General features: G+C 43.6%; 1 protein-coding gene across 8 annotated transcripts in view; it reads right to left on the reverse strand.

Moving 5' to 3' along the window:
• HIVEP1 (HIVEP zinc finger 1) overlaps nt 1-16,827 on the reverse strand; it is a 137,738-nt gene that overhangs the window by 21,369 nt on the left and 99,542 nt on the right. For 7 of the 8 annotated variants that reach the window (XM_059075407.2, XM_067006764.1, XM_067006767.1 and 4 more), the window contains 4 exons: nt 9,716-15,687; nt 6,386-6,519; nt 5,495-5,670; nt 878-979 (listed from right to left, as the gene is read on the reverse strand). In XM_059075407.2, the coding sequence (XP_058931390.1) occupies nt 878-979; nt 5,495-5,670; nt 6,386-6,519; nt 9,716-15,687 (6,384 nt within the window). The remainder of the gene's footprint in view (nt 1-877; nt 980-5,494; nt 5,671-6,385; nt 6,520-9,715; nt 15,688-16,827) is intronic. The other variant, XM_067006768.1, reaches the window with a different exon arrangement.

Genomic DNA, 16,827 nt, shown 5'->3' on the forward strand with positions numbered 1-16,827 from the left:
ACCAGTTAACCTTTTTCAAAATAATAAACCATTTGGGGAAGCAAACACATGTTTTACTCCCCAAATATTTCCAGAGCAGCTGCCGTGAGCAAGGCGCTGCGCCGAGGGCTGCGGGCGCAGAGAATCTCACTCAGGCCATCAGTTCTACTCATGACACGCTCGAGAATCAGCGAAGAGGGAAGGGAGGAAGCATGTAAATCATAAAAAACAAAAGTTATGGCAGAAAGGGATTCAATACTCTCAGAGAGTGAACGCTACAATATTACAGGTGTTGAGAAAAGGGAAAAATTGCTTCCCGCAAGTGGTGTGGGAAGGGAAAATCAGAGAAGGCTTCATGACGGCAGTGGATCTGAGCTAGATCTTGAAGGACAATTAAGATTTTGACCAATGCAGACGGGGAGCCACGTTTGCATGGGGATTGAGGGTGAGGGCTTTATAGGCAGAGAGCCGGATCAGTGTCGTGTAAGCAGGAAATTCAAGCATTTAGGGCAGGTGGAAGAGAAAGATGAGGGATAAAGGTGAAGAAGTAGGCAGCCATCGGATTATAAAGGATTCTGAGGAATTACTTGGGGTCAAGTAGCTCATATTCTGTCTGGTAGGCAGATGGAAACCAATGGAAGACCTGGAGCAGAGGAACGGTATGACCAGACACATGCTTCAGGAAGATTAACGTAACATCAGTGGGGAAGATGCAAAGGAAGGAAGACAAAGGAAAGGTGAGAAAACTGATTAGGAGTCTATCACATAGTATAAATAAGAGGTAATGAAAGTAGGAACCAAGCAGTATCAGTGGGAATGGAAAGAAGAGTATGGATGCAAAGAAAAGAAAGAGCACATTGTAAATAGCAGTTATGAAAAATATGGAATAAAGCCTTACCTGATTCTTCTGTATCTTGTTCATCTATTAAACCTACTGAGACGCCTAAATCCACACATTTCTTGCTATGTGTCTTGGACTTCATGTGTTTTGTCAGATTTCCTTAAGGGAAAAGAATGTTTACTAAGCTTACATAGTATTATTTTGCTATTGCATTTGTCAACACTGGCAAATTCCATTCCTATTTCAAGTGAAAGTACAGGCTGTGGTTATACAATTCCAATGACTAAAATTTGCTCAAAAAAATAATACTGGTATCTATATGCTGTAATAACCTTGTTATTAGTAATAATCTCTCTCTTTTTCAAACCTGCCTCAACTTTGATAATGTCTCCTTTTGCCTTATGGTTACTATTCTCTAGTCCTTATTTATTTCTTAGAACATTTTATATACTTAAAAGTCCCTTTCAGATTGCATTATGATCTGTGGTTTCTGAATTCTCCACCAGTTGTGTCCGCTGGCTTTCCCTCATAGTACTTTATTTCCTTGCACATTTTTTAGTTTTTACTGTAAACTTATCTTTAGCAAGATTGGTGTCCATGGAGTCTTAAGTACCCTGGGTTGTAGACACATCTCTATGGGTCAGGCTTCCAATTGCTTCTGCCTGGGACCTTAACACAGTTTCATTTCACTAATTCGGGATCAGTTCGTGGGGTTTTTTTTTTTTTTTTTGGCATGGCACAGGTATAGGGTTTTTTTTGCTTTTTAGCAGGCAGCTTTTTCCCCACGTGGTCCAAAGTCACTGGACAGAGAGCCATGCTTATTTCAGAGGCCTCAGATGCCATTCCAGGACCAGCATTAAACCCCAGGCCTGTGGGCATATATCTGGCTTGATGTCCCTATGGACTTTTTTTTAGTATCTGTTCACCATGCTCGTTTGGAGTTTCCTTATTTTTGGTGGCTGGGAATCTTTCTTTCTAAATTTCAAGCTTGGCTATCTATTTAAAACTACAGTTGGTTGTTGTACTATAAATAGTATTTCTGTGTGCTTGGAACAAAAGAAAGAATTCCCTACATTAATTTTACTTCACCATACTGACGACAAGTCTCATAATAGTATCCCTAGAGGTGTGTTTCCTCTGGCAGCTGGTGTACACCTCTGTAAGTGTCACCAGATTAACTGGGAACCACTGGGCGTGCTGGCCGCACGTGATCATGAATGCAGGGGGAGAGCTCAAACTCTCTTGATACCAAGCAGCTTGAGTAGATAAATGCCACACACACAAAATTGCCAAGAAGGGAAAATCGTCTCTTTTGAAAATAAAATCGAAATGCTGAGTTTGGCGAGCAGGGCAAATGAGTATTTCAGAATAAACCTCCAGAAGAGCTAAAAATGTTTGAATCATTGGTCCAGATTTGAGTCTGCAGTAGCTGAAAGACCTGCAAAATTGCACTATTTATAGAGCCTCGCCTTCACTAAAATTGCACTAAGCCCGTCGGACTGGTCACACCCGTTTAGGCCAATTCTTGCACTAGTTAGTATGCAGAGCATCCCAGGGCTTAGTTAAGCTTAAGGGGTTCGAGTGTAAGAGAGGGCCCGGACCAGATAATGTCTAAGATCCAGCAAACCTTGACCTCTGTGATTCTAGAGATAACGCCCGGCTTAAATGACTTGGCCATGTCTGACATTTACCTTAAATACACTTTAAAAATAAAATATGAAGAAAATACGGCAAATTAGTAACAATTATTACAACGTGATTGGCATACTGGTGTTCATTATGCAAATACCTACTTTTCTGTATGCTTCAAAAATTTCCCATTAGAAGTTATGAAAAGTAGCTTTCCCATCTTATTGTGGCTGAAATTTCCACTTATTAGTCAAAACACTTTCTAGTATGATGACAATAGTATAAACCAAATCACAAGGTCCACTAATAGTTCTTTCAAAATGCTTTTGTTCCTTAAACAGGCAGCCATGGAGGTCACTTGCTTTCTGAGAAGTTAATGTGTAACTGTAACTAGGCAAATTTGGGAATATGAGTCTTTAATAAGCATATTTTCTCATAACTTGAGCTATTACTTACTATTAACCAACTTCTTAAATAATTTAAAATAAAATTAATTTGCATCAAAATGCAAATATCCCCCGGCAAGGTTGTGCATTAACTTAACAGATACATTTTTCAACAGATTTAATAAAAATTAATATAAATCCTCTGGAAAGCATGAAAGATTTTGTTTCTGGGTTCCCATAGCTATATATAAAGTCCAGCTTTCTGTAATATAAATGGAACTAAATCCTGCAGATGCAAGCTAAGACTGAGCTGACTGACCTTTAAAGCAGAATAGTGAAAACAAATAAATTAAAATTATTTTGAAAATGCATTCATAAAATAAACCGAGAGGACAAATGATGAAGTACAGATTTACAAGCATTACCATCAGAAGCATCAATTTCTAGGAGGACAGATCGTTCCTTCGATAGTACCATGCTATCTTTGCACACTCCTATCTACATAGCATGCCGTTACGTCACTGTTGCCTTCTGTTAATAACCAGACACACTCAAGAATGGGGCAACAAAGTGAAGCAGAGTAGGGCAAAATTTACAGCCTAATCTAAAAACAAGTCTTCTATTATTTAGCTACCTTTACAAGGTGCTATGGAATCTGTTTGACATGTATTCATAAAAGGTAGACTTCTACAAGGAAGCGACCGTAAAAAAGAGAACTGCCATGCCGAGAATAGGGAAATACTGAATTTCTAATATTTTCTTCACCAGTCTGCTTAGCTAGGGTAGGTTTCTCCCAATAAATAGTTATCACATAATTCCAATGAATTATCTGACAAAACAAAACATTTAATGTAAATTCAGGGATCCAGCATATTTGAGAAATGAAAGACATGGAAACTGCTAACATATACTGCTCACTCTTCGAAGATCATTATGCCCTGTCCACCATTTAACAAACATTGATCTAATATTTTACATGATGTTGGCTTGAGTTATTTCATCAGGATTAATACTTGATGATTCATAATATTTTTCTTTGCCAAGAAATCTCTGTAGCTTCATTTGTTTTCCACGTCAAAGTTTTCCTTCCTTTCTTTGCCCTTTACTTTATAAGACATCCTGATTCCTTTTCCTCCTTCTTTTGAGAAACACCCATTTCACATGATACCTGGATCCTCTTTTATATGGTGACATCATTCTGTAACTGGTAATGTTTTATCTGTAATATTGGCCTATTACTGGTCTCCTGGTCTCACACTGGAAATTATTCAACAGACGGACGTTTCTTAATCATAGGAGCAAAGCCAGTGTAAAAGCAGTAAGTTGGGTTAAAAGATCAAAGCACTTAATCCTATCAAAGCCTTCACACAAGATTAGGAAAATCATCCTGAAATGCACCCTCCATTTCCAGAAGAAGGTTCTACACCACAACCTAAGAACGACAGAATTAGGGCTCCTTCTGACTTATGATTTCTTGAAACTTTAGAAATATTCAAGGCTATCTGAAGAACAGTTTTGTTTTTTCCCCCATCATTCTTGTTTCAGGTTTTACTGGCATTTAAGGAGGGCTAATTTGAAGCTATTTAGTTACTACATACTCTTTAAATGCCAATAAATACTGGCCAAAATATAGAATAAGTTTTGCTACAGAGCTGATCAATCTTTAAAACAAAAACTGCAAAGACAACCAATATAATCAGAAAAAAAAGCAAATGTTAACTGAAAATGTTAAACTGAAAATGTTAATAAAAATGTAGTTCTATAAAAAATATTGATTAAATATTTTTCACAGATTTTGTCCTTTCAGACAAATAATTTTATGATTATATTGCTTTGTATTTGCGAGATTCTTACTTTCTAAAGGGTGGTATATGAAATTAAAGTCTCAAGCAAGACATTTTTGTATAATGATTCATAAACAAGGAACCTAATGGAGAAAGCAAACATTTTATGATAGTGTATTTATTCATTATATGTCACAGGAAATTTGTAGAGAGTAAAATTACCTTAACTATAATAAAGGCTCACAATTTAAATAAAAACATATAGAGAATACAGAAATAGTACTAAATATAATTTTAATTACTAGTTCTGAGTTCCACAAACATTAAATAGTACAAAATTTAGAAATTTTTTGAAGCTGATATTCAGCAGTGCTTCAGTAAAAAAGCTTCATGGGAAAGAAAAAGAAATGGCTATGCATGACTAAAATTAGATCATAAAACATGAATGTAATCAGTATAACTTTACTGTAGTTATTATTTTAATTTTTTCTTTAATCTTTTAGCACTGAAATGCATTCTACAATGTGATCATGAAAACTTCTTTTTTCCTGCTTTAGCTCCAAAGTAAGTATTTTTGAAAACGTGTTAGTCATCATGTTATACAACTCTAATTTGGGAAGTAAAAGAAAAAAGGGCAGTTGCTTCTTTTCAAATGTCATATTTATTACGTATATTCTAAAAGTGTGTAATTAAAAACTTTTTCTCAAGAGGTCTAGAAATATGTAAAGAGATAAGACTACGATGTTGACAAGATGTAATTTGTATTATTCTATTTAAGCTACTGCATCCTTGGTCAAGGAATATGTAAAGTTGGGTCTTAGCTCTACTAACTCAATGCATATAACAAAGGACCGTGAAGCGATGTCATCTCATACCTTTAGTCTTAAAGGAGAAGTTACAGTAAGTGCAGTGGTAGGGGCGGACATCTGTATGGGTTCGTATGTGTTTCTTTAACATACTAGGTTTCTTACAACGGATTCCGCATTCTTCACAAATGTACTTTCCTCTTCCCCTGCCTCGGACATATACATACTCTTCATTTGATTTATATCTAATTTAAAGAAAAGGAAAATGAATAGGGCAATTGGATACTATGTCTTTGAGAAAATACTGATGATTGAAATTCCACCTAAAAAATAAAACAAGGCACAATTTTTACACTCAATCAATATAAATGTTATGGCACATGTAAGTAACAGAATATTCCAGCTTTTCACATCAACACAATATTCTAATAGCCAATTCTAATCAAACAACTTTATTCAATACCAGATTTAATTTTAAAATAGTTCCTCTAAGTGACTGCTTTAAAAGTTTTCTTTATTGTTAAATTCAATCACGGCTATAAGTACTGAAATATTTCTGAGCTTCATTTTAACTACATTTGGCTTTTACAATTTCTCTCACAACCGAATTCACAAAAGACATCAAACAGGCAATGATTCATCTCTTTTAGAGCAGATTTTTTCAGTTCACTCCTTATTATGAATCAACGTGAAAGCCAGGGTTCACTCTGAAAACTCAGTGCTTAGCTGCCTCCTAGAACCTACAATGTTTTCTAAATAGTTGTCATTTTCTTGATCAAAATGGCATTATTTAACATAATACCTAACATGTATTTTGCCATGAAGATTCTGTTAATAAGCTGAGAAACCTTGCAACGTTTATATAAAATCGGCACTGGTAAGTCTTCATTCACATGAAAGCAAATGTACATTTAAAAAGTAAGTTTAAATGTACATTTAAGAAGGAAAATTTGTACTTGCCCTCCATCAAATATTTTAATTCTTCTTGGTTCACTTTTGATTAAGGAATTTTCTTTATCTTGCTCACTGTTAATTTCAGAGGCATCTTTATTGCTGAATTCAACTACTGTGGACTTTTGATTACCTAATGCTCTCTGAAAGGGAAAAAAAAAAAAGAGAGAGACACTAATTTAATAAAACTGAAAACACAAACATGCTAGTGTTTCACTTGGAAATTAAAACACGGCAGAGTACAGTGCATACGGTTAGCTTAACGGAAGGCATTTCAAGGGCGTAACAGCTTTAAAGGCCATTGCTTTATCTCCTCCTTTATCTGTCTGAATCACAGCAAACTGACACATCTTATGCTACTTTAAAATCCCACCACATTCCACTGACACCCCCAAATAAAGACTCTACAACCCTCCACACCCTGGTATTCCATGAGTTCAATTTTAGGAACTTTTAAAAAATGAACGAAATGTTCTTTCTTATAGCTAACCAACCACTCAGACTACAGTTTAAGTATACTTGTTAAAGAGTTTATTATTTAAAGATGGAAAAGAGCTAGTTATAGTTACCCCCTTATGGTATAATGTCTCATACTCCTGAAAAACATGACTAACTTCCCTTCAGCATCGATGCAGTGTAAAGTTAGAGCCGAAGCTCCACTTCCCGATATTTTATTCTCCCCTTCTCCCATCATTTTAAACCATAATTAGGTTTCCTCTCTATATCCACTCAAAAGTTCCTGAATACTGATAACTGTGAATTATAGCTCGGGTCAAAAGTTAGGTCTCGGCCTGATAATACTTAAATCTCTAGAAAAAAGTAGTGAACATCAGAATAATAAACAGTGCGTGCTTTTCCTACGGAAGCTCTGTAGTGACGTGACCTCATGATTTTACACAACCGCACTACTTACAACCTCTTTTCTCACTCCCCAGCCTACTCTGATCTCACGTATCCCTGTGAGGCAGCCCGCACTGGTGGATCACATCCCAGTGAGGAAGGACACACGCAGGATTAAGTCACTTGTCCAACGTCAAGTGTTAACAGCAAGGGCTCAAACCCCAGTCCTCTGGCCAAGCCCAACACAAGGCACAACTTTTCTGATCAAGGTCCTCTTTGTTACAAAGTCCCTTTAAAAACTACACCACCAAGTAGACAGCTGTCATACTGCGATGACATAATAACAGTAAGTGACAAGACGGTGTGTCTATCATGGACCCAGGGGCCCATGTGGCCTCGGGAAGAATCCCCTGGGAAGGCTCTGTCCTTAGAAAGCCAGGCGTAAAGAAAAGCTGCTGGCCCGAGTGTCTCAAAAAGGTGGTGTGAAGAGGTAATGACACTGACCCTGACATGTACAAGTGCAACTGTCTCCCCTTTTTCTGGCAAACACATCAGGTTTGGAATACACACGTACCTCTCCTTGACATTATACCTCTAACAGTAATCCTATTTCTTACCTTCTTCTCAGTACCAAATTCCCTCTTAACCTTTTGCGCACTTTCTTGCTATCAAATCTGACTTCTACTCACCAACAAGCTAAATGCCAAAATCTTTACTATTTCCTTAGTTTATACGCTTGACCGTTCTACGCACTGTATGTTGCTGACACCTTGCTTCTCTTAGAAATGCTTTCACTTCAGCACCGACCTGTTCTCCTCCATTCTGAATTATAAAGACGTGCACATTTGGGTTGTGCGTCAACACTCAACCCAGTACCGAGCCCTCCACGGCCACCTGCCCGCATAACTCACGTCTCTGGGACGTGAGAACGCTTCAGTCCAGAAACCACGTTAGTCTCCACCTTTCTTTGACCTCTTGGCTTGAACAACTCTCTTCAAAATATCTTCTCCCTTGATTTGCGTGATACCACTTTTCTGTAGTCCCCCTCCTTCCTTTATGAACAATCTCTCATTTCCTATGTGGACTTTCTTCATCCACTCAAGCCTTTGAATAGCAGGGATCTCGGGATCCATTCCAGGCCCTTCTCTCTAAAGACCTCATGAATTGCACCTAATGTACTGAGCGATCTCTACGCCTTCCACCCGGAGCTCTCTCCCAGCTCCAAATCTAGACGTGCATTCCCCAAGGCATTTCTATCAAGGCACTTGGTACGGAAGGAGAGCCACTTTTCACAGGCACTTCAGGAACATACATACATGAAGCGCTGTTTAAATTCTCACGCTCAAGCCTCATTTTCCATCTGACTTAGTAGATGTAGAGTCTGAGCATTTAAAACTTAAATTCTGAATGGTTTGGACGCACCCTCCTCCACTGAGAAAGTATCAAAGGCTCTCTACCACCATGCGTATTCTTTGGTCTTTATCTACATTTCCAACTTCAAACTACATCAGTGTTTCAAACTTCCAAACCTTCTAGCCATGTTGGACTCCTCGGGGCTCTTTAAACGAACTAAGTTCATTCTCACTTCCACATCACTTGGCAGACTATTAAAATTTCTCACTCTTGTTTGCCTGAAAAAAAAAATCCCTACTTTTTTTTTTTTTTTTTCCTTTTTTAAAGACTCAGCTGAAGTATCACCACTTTTTGAATATCCTCCTTGCATCCATACCTCCTCCTCAAGCTACTGGCAGTGTTAGAGACTTCCTTCTTTTATTAAAGTTGTAGGCACTTCTATTATAATACTGATACTGTGATATTTTCTTATTGATAAATAAATATTTATGAACCTGTATTACGTGCTTGTGAGCCTGTAGAGATCAAGAACTTAATCTATAATCCTGAATGTCCAGAGTCCAACCTAATACCCTTATCTATTTATTCTTAATCATTTAAATGATGTTCCCCATTTTATAAAGCCAACAACTCTAATTATAGTTTTATTCCACAAATAACCCCAAATTATCATCTTACGACCTTACTGTACAAATCCTGACCAAACCAACTTAAGTATCAAGTGCACGGTTATTTTGTGAATGTTCTCTCTAGTACTAAGAGTTGGGATCAGCATGGCGAGGGGAGAGTGGTCAGATGTGCATAAAACAAGGAGGAATGGGTCTCTGCTTACATTTTAAAATGAAATAGAACAAAATCTCCAATATTCACACCTCTGTTCCCCTTCATTAGCAGGGATAAAGCATAAACGTAATCTTCTCTCACCTGACAAGAAAATCAAATCTTAGAGGACTCTGGAGAATCTTTATCAGTATAACTCCCTGGGTAAACTTATCATTCTTTCTTTCAAATAGCTGTACACTAAGAAAGCACAATCTGTCATTCAATATTAAAGCACAACCTCCAACTGAAATCTTTAAAGGCATCCAGACATGTTGGAACTAACTTGCACAGACTACTTTTGAAGATAAATGATATTTCAAGTACCTTGCTTAAGCTGCTTTTCCACTTGCTTGAATAGACCAGTAAATCTGACTTGAAATGGGTCGTTATTGCTTGACAATATAGAGATTTTCCGGTCTTCTGTTTTGAGTTCAGGAGAGAAAGAGCCACTTTGGTAGGCAAGCTGAGCGGATTTGGATCACTGGCATTCACGGTCCAATCGGTGTAGGCCGAAGTTTTTTGGTCGTTCTGGGGCAGGTGCAGGGCCTTCCGCCTCAACAGGTAACACCACGTGAAGCTGGTTGCAGTCTTCAGGCTGGGGAAGGAGGGCTGCTGTGTGTCACCGGCCTCACACGCGGAAGGAGTGGTGGCTGCGGACTGACTCTGTTCTTGGATGTTCGCTTTGTCGCCTGGATTTTTAACCCCTGGTGACTTCCTTTCGTGGTTATTGTCTACATGTTCCGAAGGAGAAATGTGAGTTTTCTCTGCAGGGACAGCTGAATTTCTAACTGTCAGAGTCAGCGATGTGGCCGACAGGATGCTTTCAAATTCCTGCAATTCTTTTATAGGTTCTATAACCACAGGCTTGGCGTGTCCTGATGACAAATTCTCAGCTGGTGAGACATCAGTCAAATGCAGAGCCTCACTACTAACTTCAGGGTGAGAAAAAATGTCCTGCTCCACTATCACAGCTTCAAGGGGCTCTGTAGTACAAACCTGCCTCACCAGAACAGGCTTCTTCTGTTTACTAACTTCATGAGCTCTTGAACTCAGTGCTTCCAACGGTCTCGTATCTGTTGCACAAACAGCTCCGTTTTCATCCTTGGCTCGCTTCTGGTGCTTTTCCATGGCAATGTCTAAACTATTTGCTGGGGACAGCATCCTTTTACTTGAAGCTGAAGACTCTTGCTGGGGGGAAAGTCTACCAACAGACATTTTCTGAGTTACAGGCAAGGATTCTGATGGAGACGAATTTTGGCCCATCTCTGAAATAACATTCTCGCAGACAAGTTCTCCCTCTGGGTTTGGCAAAGCATTCCGGTGATCGTATTGCGATTTTGGCACGGAATTTTGTTCTTCGCTGATTGGCACCCTGCTACGATTAGCCTGGCAAATCGGCGGACTGGATAGATCTTGGGTCACCAGGATCTGCGGCAGAGCTGTGGCTGTGGTGAAACAGTACGCTGGGACCCGACTCTGCAGAGGCAAGGGCAGCGCAAAGGACGCTGGCACCTTCGACACCTGACTGACGAGAGGCCCGACCGTCAGCGGTGGCAGAGGACACGAATTAGACGTGGCTTCTACTAACTTGGCTGGTAACGTCAACGAGGTCGCGTGACGGCTGGCCCCAGCTGGGTCTGAAAGAACTTGCTTTGGCAGAGGATGTACAGGGTTAGCAGTGCAAGGCTGGGTCGAAGGGACCACCTGACACTGAAGTTGGTACTTGGGAGCAAAGCAATCCTCACTTTTAGAAGATACATGTCCACCGGGGCTTGCATCTGGTTTGACACTCTGTGTAGACACCTGCAGAGACATCTGTGTGTCTGGGAGGCTAAGGGGCGTGTGGATTTGATTTAGCAAATGGATACCAAGAAGCTGCTGAACAGGAAAGACGTTTGGAGAGTTGCAACTTGAAGTTTCTGCTCGCAGATCCTTCATCTGAGTCTGGGAGTGCAAAGTGTTTGCAGGAAACTCAGGGGAAGGTGCATGAGTGAGCTGAGGCCCCTGAAATGGCACTGTGTTCACACCAGGACGAGAGACAGTTTGCAAAGAGGATGGGTTCCCAGGAGACAGGTGACTCTCCGGAGTGATGCTTAAAGAGATCTGCCGTATCAGTGGGCCTCTCCGTCTTTCCAAGAGAGGCACGTGCCCGGCGACCCCCATGCCAGAAGGGGATGTCGGAGGCTGCGATTCAGCAAGCGGTGCTGGCTGAGGTGGAGCGATGCTTCCACAGTCGAATGATTTACTTCTGAAATCGGAGACCTCCATCGACATTTGCAGGCAGTGAATCTGTTCCGATGCAGTGCGCCTCATTTCCCGGTGACTCCCGGGAACGTTCAGGGTATTAGAGCCAGGTGGAATCATGAGAAACTCCGCTTTATTCGGAAAATCGACTTTGGGGGAGGCCTCAGTCTTAGAAACGTCCTCCACGTCTAAGGAAGCAGAGAAACTCGAAGTGTGAGATAAACTACTCTCCCTGCTTAGACTCCTGGAGAGAGTGGAGTCCAAGCTTGACTCGGTTGAGGAGTGCTCGATCTCGGCAAGACGGAGCCTCTTCTTTTTGGGCGGCAGTTTCTCTGTTGGCAGTTTGGACAAGGTTTCGCTCCGCTGAGGCCAACTGAACTTCTCGGACTTCTCCTGATCGTGGCCTTGGCCCTCCAGGTCCCGATCTGGCTCTTCTGTGACCAGGATTTCTGGGACCTGGATGTTGTGCTGCCGAACGAGTCTTGAGGGCTGTCCTAACACGTGTCGCTCACCTGAGATCCTTCTGGAACCTTCCTGAAGCTCCCCTCTCAGAGCATCGGACAGCGCAGGCTCGGCGGGCTGAGGCGTGTGCCGGGGCAGGCGGCCTTCCTCTTGGGAGACCCCTCTTACGTGCGGAGACCCGTGCTTCCCCGCTCTCAGCCCCTGCAAAGAAACGGGGGAGGCGCCTCCACGAGACTCCGGCCGGGCCAGCGCCCCGGCTCTGCTCAGCGAGTTCGTGTGCTGGATGACGGAGATGCCGGCCCCGTGCCTCTTGGGCTCTGTCCTGTCCTGGGCAGCCAAGCTCATCTGCTCTTCCAAGACGGCGGACGGCTTCGGGTCCGGGGGCTGCTCGGGGCCTCCGGCCACGAGCCGAATCGGGGAGGTTTGCAGCTGGATAGTTGCAGGCGGCCGGTCGCCAGTCACGGCAGCGTTCTGCTGAGACGGGCTGGGAACCGAGCCCATCGCGCTCTGAAACCGGAGGCCCTCGGAGCTCTGGGGAGAAGCTCCACTCTCGTTCTGCGGAAGTTCGTCGTCGTCGCCGACGCTTTTCATTTTCCGCCTCTTCCGTATCTGGGGCGTCTGCTCCCAGACCCCGGGGGCACCGGCAAGAAGCCTGCAGTGCGGAGCGGGGGGCGGGGCACCGCCGGGCGCCGGGCTCTGCTCGGGCTCCCTCAGAGCTACCTTGGCTTTTGGTCCGTGCAGCTCTGAACAGTAAAACTTCTTATGGTTTTCGAAATTTTCCAGTTTCCGATACCTGTTTCTACAGGTCTCGCACTCGAACATGGTCCCTCGCCCCTGGTGGGACTTCTTCTTTTCCAAGTGTGAACCCGGGGCCGGGGGCTTGCCCCTCGCTGCCGCCGCCTCCCCAGCGGGGCTGCCTCCGAGATGGCCCTCGTCCAAGGGCTGCCCGGCACCGGGGCCGTGACTTTCACTCGCCGAAGCGTCTTCCACCGCTGCTTGTCTGACCAGGGTGCGCGGATGTCCACTCTGGGGCACAGAAGCGTTAGGCCCGGGCACGAAGACGTCGTCGTAGAAGGCGCCGATTTTGTCGTCGAAGGACTGACTTCCTCTCAGTGGGTGTGGCGCAGGGAGGATGCTCGCAGGTACTGCCGAGTACCCCGTGGTGGGCATGGAATTGCTTCTGGTGATGGGCAGGCAGTCGAGGGAAGGCACGGACAGAAGAAACACCTGCTTTGACTTCTCTGTGGGAGTGAAAGGGGACTTTGGTATATCGGAGCTCGAGCCTGTTCTCCGTCCCACCGGTTTTAAATCAAACTGGAAAGAATCCTTAAATATGTACGACTTGGGGGAATCGATGCTTCCCCGTCGTGAGAGGGAGGTCCGCCGTGGCTTTACACTATCCAGCTGCTTGTCATCTACCAAGGCTTCGTTGTCTGAGATAAGCTTTGATATCCGTTCCTCGAGCGTTTTGGTCGCCAAAGGGGGGCGCATCTGACCTGGCAGGAGTGGCGCTTTTTCACCCGCCGGAAGAGCCGAAGCTGCTGGTGTGTTGACACGAGGTGCAGAGGCCCCACTATTCTGGGTCGAGTCCTGCTCTGGGGCGGGTAACGTTCTGGCAAAGGGGGTCGGCGGACTCACCGTTTGGTCGGCACTTTCAGAACGTGAGAAGTAACCGGAGTCCGTGCTCCCTAAACTGCGAGGACTCAGGAGAAGCTTTCCTTGCTGCTCCTGGGAGTAATCGGTGGCCTGCTGCCTTTGCAGCTGGGCATGTGCCGTTCCCACGTGAGACTCCTGTTTTCCCTCTGGCTGACTCCCGTCGCCCTTCTGATGGGACTTCTCGTCCATCTCCACGGACGACGCCCAGCCTGCGTGGGACAGTATGCCGGCCACCTGAAGGTCCTTGTGCTTCTGTGCACTAGGAGGTTCAGGCTTGGAATCCGTAACCTTCGGGCCGTCAGCTCTGGAGGGGGACACACTGATGGGCGGGACCGCAGCCTTTGGTAACTCTGTCACAGCCTGTGGTTCTGAAGGTCTGTCCCGTAGTGAGAAGTCACCCACCACAGGATCTGGACTGCTTGGAACGGAACCCAACTTTGGCAAAGCTTCCGAGCTGGACACCGTTTTCATCATCTGCACGGGCTGCGGGTCCACGGAGCCCGGGTCGCTCTGTCTTTCGTCCGCAGCGCCCTCCTCTTCGCTCTCCCCGCTATCTTCCACATCCGAATGGATACTAAGTGCTTTGGGGGACTCGTGAGACACGAACAAGCCGCCAGCATCTGGCTGCAAGACGAGACCCAGTTTGATAGTATGCGCGTGGGATTTTTTGTGCTTGTACAGGTTACTTTTAGTCTTAAATGAAAACCCGCAGGTCACGCAGGGATAGGGTCGCTCTCCGGTGTGGGAGCGGATGTGCTTTAAAAGCACGCTGGGCTTTGCACAAGCTCGATTGCAATACTCACAGATGTATTTTCCTTGTTTTTTTGGCTTCTGATCTTTCAGAAGAAGATTGCACATTTGTTCCACGCTGTGATTAACGACAGAGGCGACAGGAGTTGAGTTGTAAATTGGCGTGGGGGGTGACCACGTGGAAAGGGCGGGGCTCACTGACAGCGGCGAGGCAGCATCCACTTGCTGGTTTGGAGGAGAAACCTGAGTTCTACTGGAGGGTGAAGTCACACCTACGGATGGCATCACCGCCGCGTTACCGACGTGTTCAAGTTGGGCGTTCTCCTGACTCTGCAGACTCGTGAGTGATCTGGCGAAACCCGAACACGCTGGAAGCTGCTGATTTTGTTGGCCAGGTTTAGAAACAGAGTGTTCGCGCGGGTTACAGGAAGGAGAAACGGCCTGAAGTGCCGCCTGGTCGCTCTTCTGAGCGGCAGACACGTGCCCAGAGTATGAGGTCCGGGCCGGCGGCTGCGATTGGGCGGCCGGTTCTTGCGGGGTCGGATCGGGAGCGTCCATTGGGCTGTTGTTCAGGTGAGAAGGGGGTCGTACGGTTTTACTCGCTCTCAGTTTTTCGCTCTTAACCGCACAAGAGGAGCCCTTTCGCGACAAGGTGCTCAGTTCTGGCTCCATGGCCTTGAGTAAGACATCGAACGCGGTGTTTGCATACGAGGAGGGCGGGGGGCTGCAGTGAGAGGAGATACATTCACGTTGGTCAGTCCTGCTTTTACTGGACAGAGAAGTGGAGTCACATTTTCCCTCGGGAACACTGGGCTTGGCGGGGTCAGAGCCTTCCGACCTCCACCGGCGCGGCTCAGACGGGTGCTGCAGAAACGAGGGCTTCTTCGGGGAGACAGACTCTTGCAATTTAGAGGCCTCGGCAATTATCCCAGGGGTTTCTCCATTGTGTTTGGTGAACTGCTTCCCATTTTTTACAGGACTGTGATTCTGCTTCTTGGGGGACTCCGCCGCGCTCTGAAGAATGGCAAAGGATGACTCTTCTGTATTTTGTTTGTGTTTTGCCTGAAGAGGATTTCTCAGTGGGGATTTTGGTATTTTTTTCAGGTGATTCTCGGCTACAATCTTTTTTCGTTTCACACCTTTAAGTGATTCTGAAGTTCCTTTAATACCAGCCTCTAAGATTTCTGTTCAAAAAAGAAAAAAGAAAACCAATTGGTAAAATGGTGTGTACACCAACTATGATTTCTTTAGATTAACGTTACGATCACAAGGGTGTTATGACAACTGAAGAAGGCAAGTTAAAGGAAAGCCAGTCTGGATAAAACGGCATTCCTACATTCTGGCAATATTAAGCATGCTGGCCATCAATATCTGTTGAAACAATCACGCGAAGACCTTAGTGCACATTTCTAGAACGCTGTGTTCCTTTCTTGACCCCCTATCTCACCACAGTCCTGGAATCTGATGTTTCAAAACTAATTTATCCTCCCCCTTCACCCTTGCAGCTGAGGACCCTACACAATTGTCTTAAGAGAGCTGGCCCACAAAGAAGAAAATTCAACCTTTTAACACTGGGTATTTGTCTGATCACACTTAGTATCTTTTAAAGCAAACTTCTTAGCAAGTTTCTACATAACAGTATTGCTCCAAAACAGGCAATACTGATATTCTTACGAGAACAAAGGTTACTATACAATAATTTTTAGACACAGATACCTCAGATGATCGTGGGATATTCACTGATAGAACCGTGAAGAATTGCTAATATAGCAGTTATATCAATAAACAAAAAAATATGAAAGCAATAAATAATACACTTACTTATGGTTCTTCACCAACAAAATTTTAAAGTCATAATGTTGTAATGGCCCTTAGTTTTAAAATAAAATCACCATTTTATTGAACAAAATATTCAATGGCTATGTTTCTTGCCACTAAATGATAGGTGAGTAGGTAGAGAGAACTTATAACAGGAGAGAAGAGATGAAACCGCCTCCATTTCTTGCTGTGTTGAAATAAATCACCATTTAAATGGCATCAACCACCACAATCTCTGTCACCTATTGTATTTTTGAGCAATAACTGCTTGCCATAATTTCGTCTGTTTCGATCTGTCGGATCCTCGGGCATGTAAACAAAAATTATTCAAGCTTGTATTACTTACTTGTAGAAAAGCCAAATACTCTAATTCCTCATTATTTTCAAATAGCTGTTACAATGTACCTATTAAAAATTCATATTAGACCAAAATGTCTATACCAAAATAACCACTTTGCATTAACAGGAGAATTTACATAAAATAAAATATTCTGGTCATCTTGTGA

The sequence above is a fragment of the Kogia breviceps genome, chromosome 10 (genome assembly GCF_026419965.1).
Source record: "Kogia breviceps isolate mKogBre1 chromosome 10, mKogBre1 haplotype 1, whole genome shotgun sequence".
Taxonomy (NCBI): Eukaryota; Metazoa; Chordata; class Mammalia; order Artiodactyla; family Physeteridae; genus Kogia; species Kogia breviceps.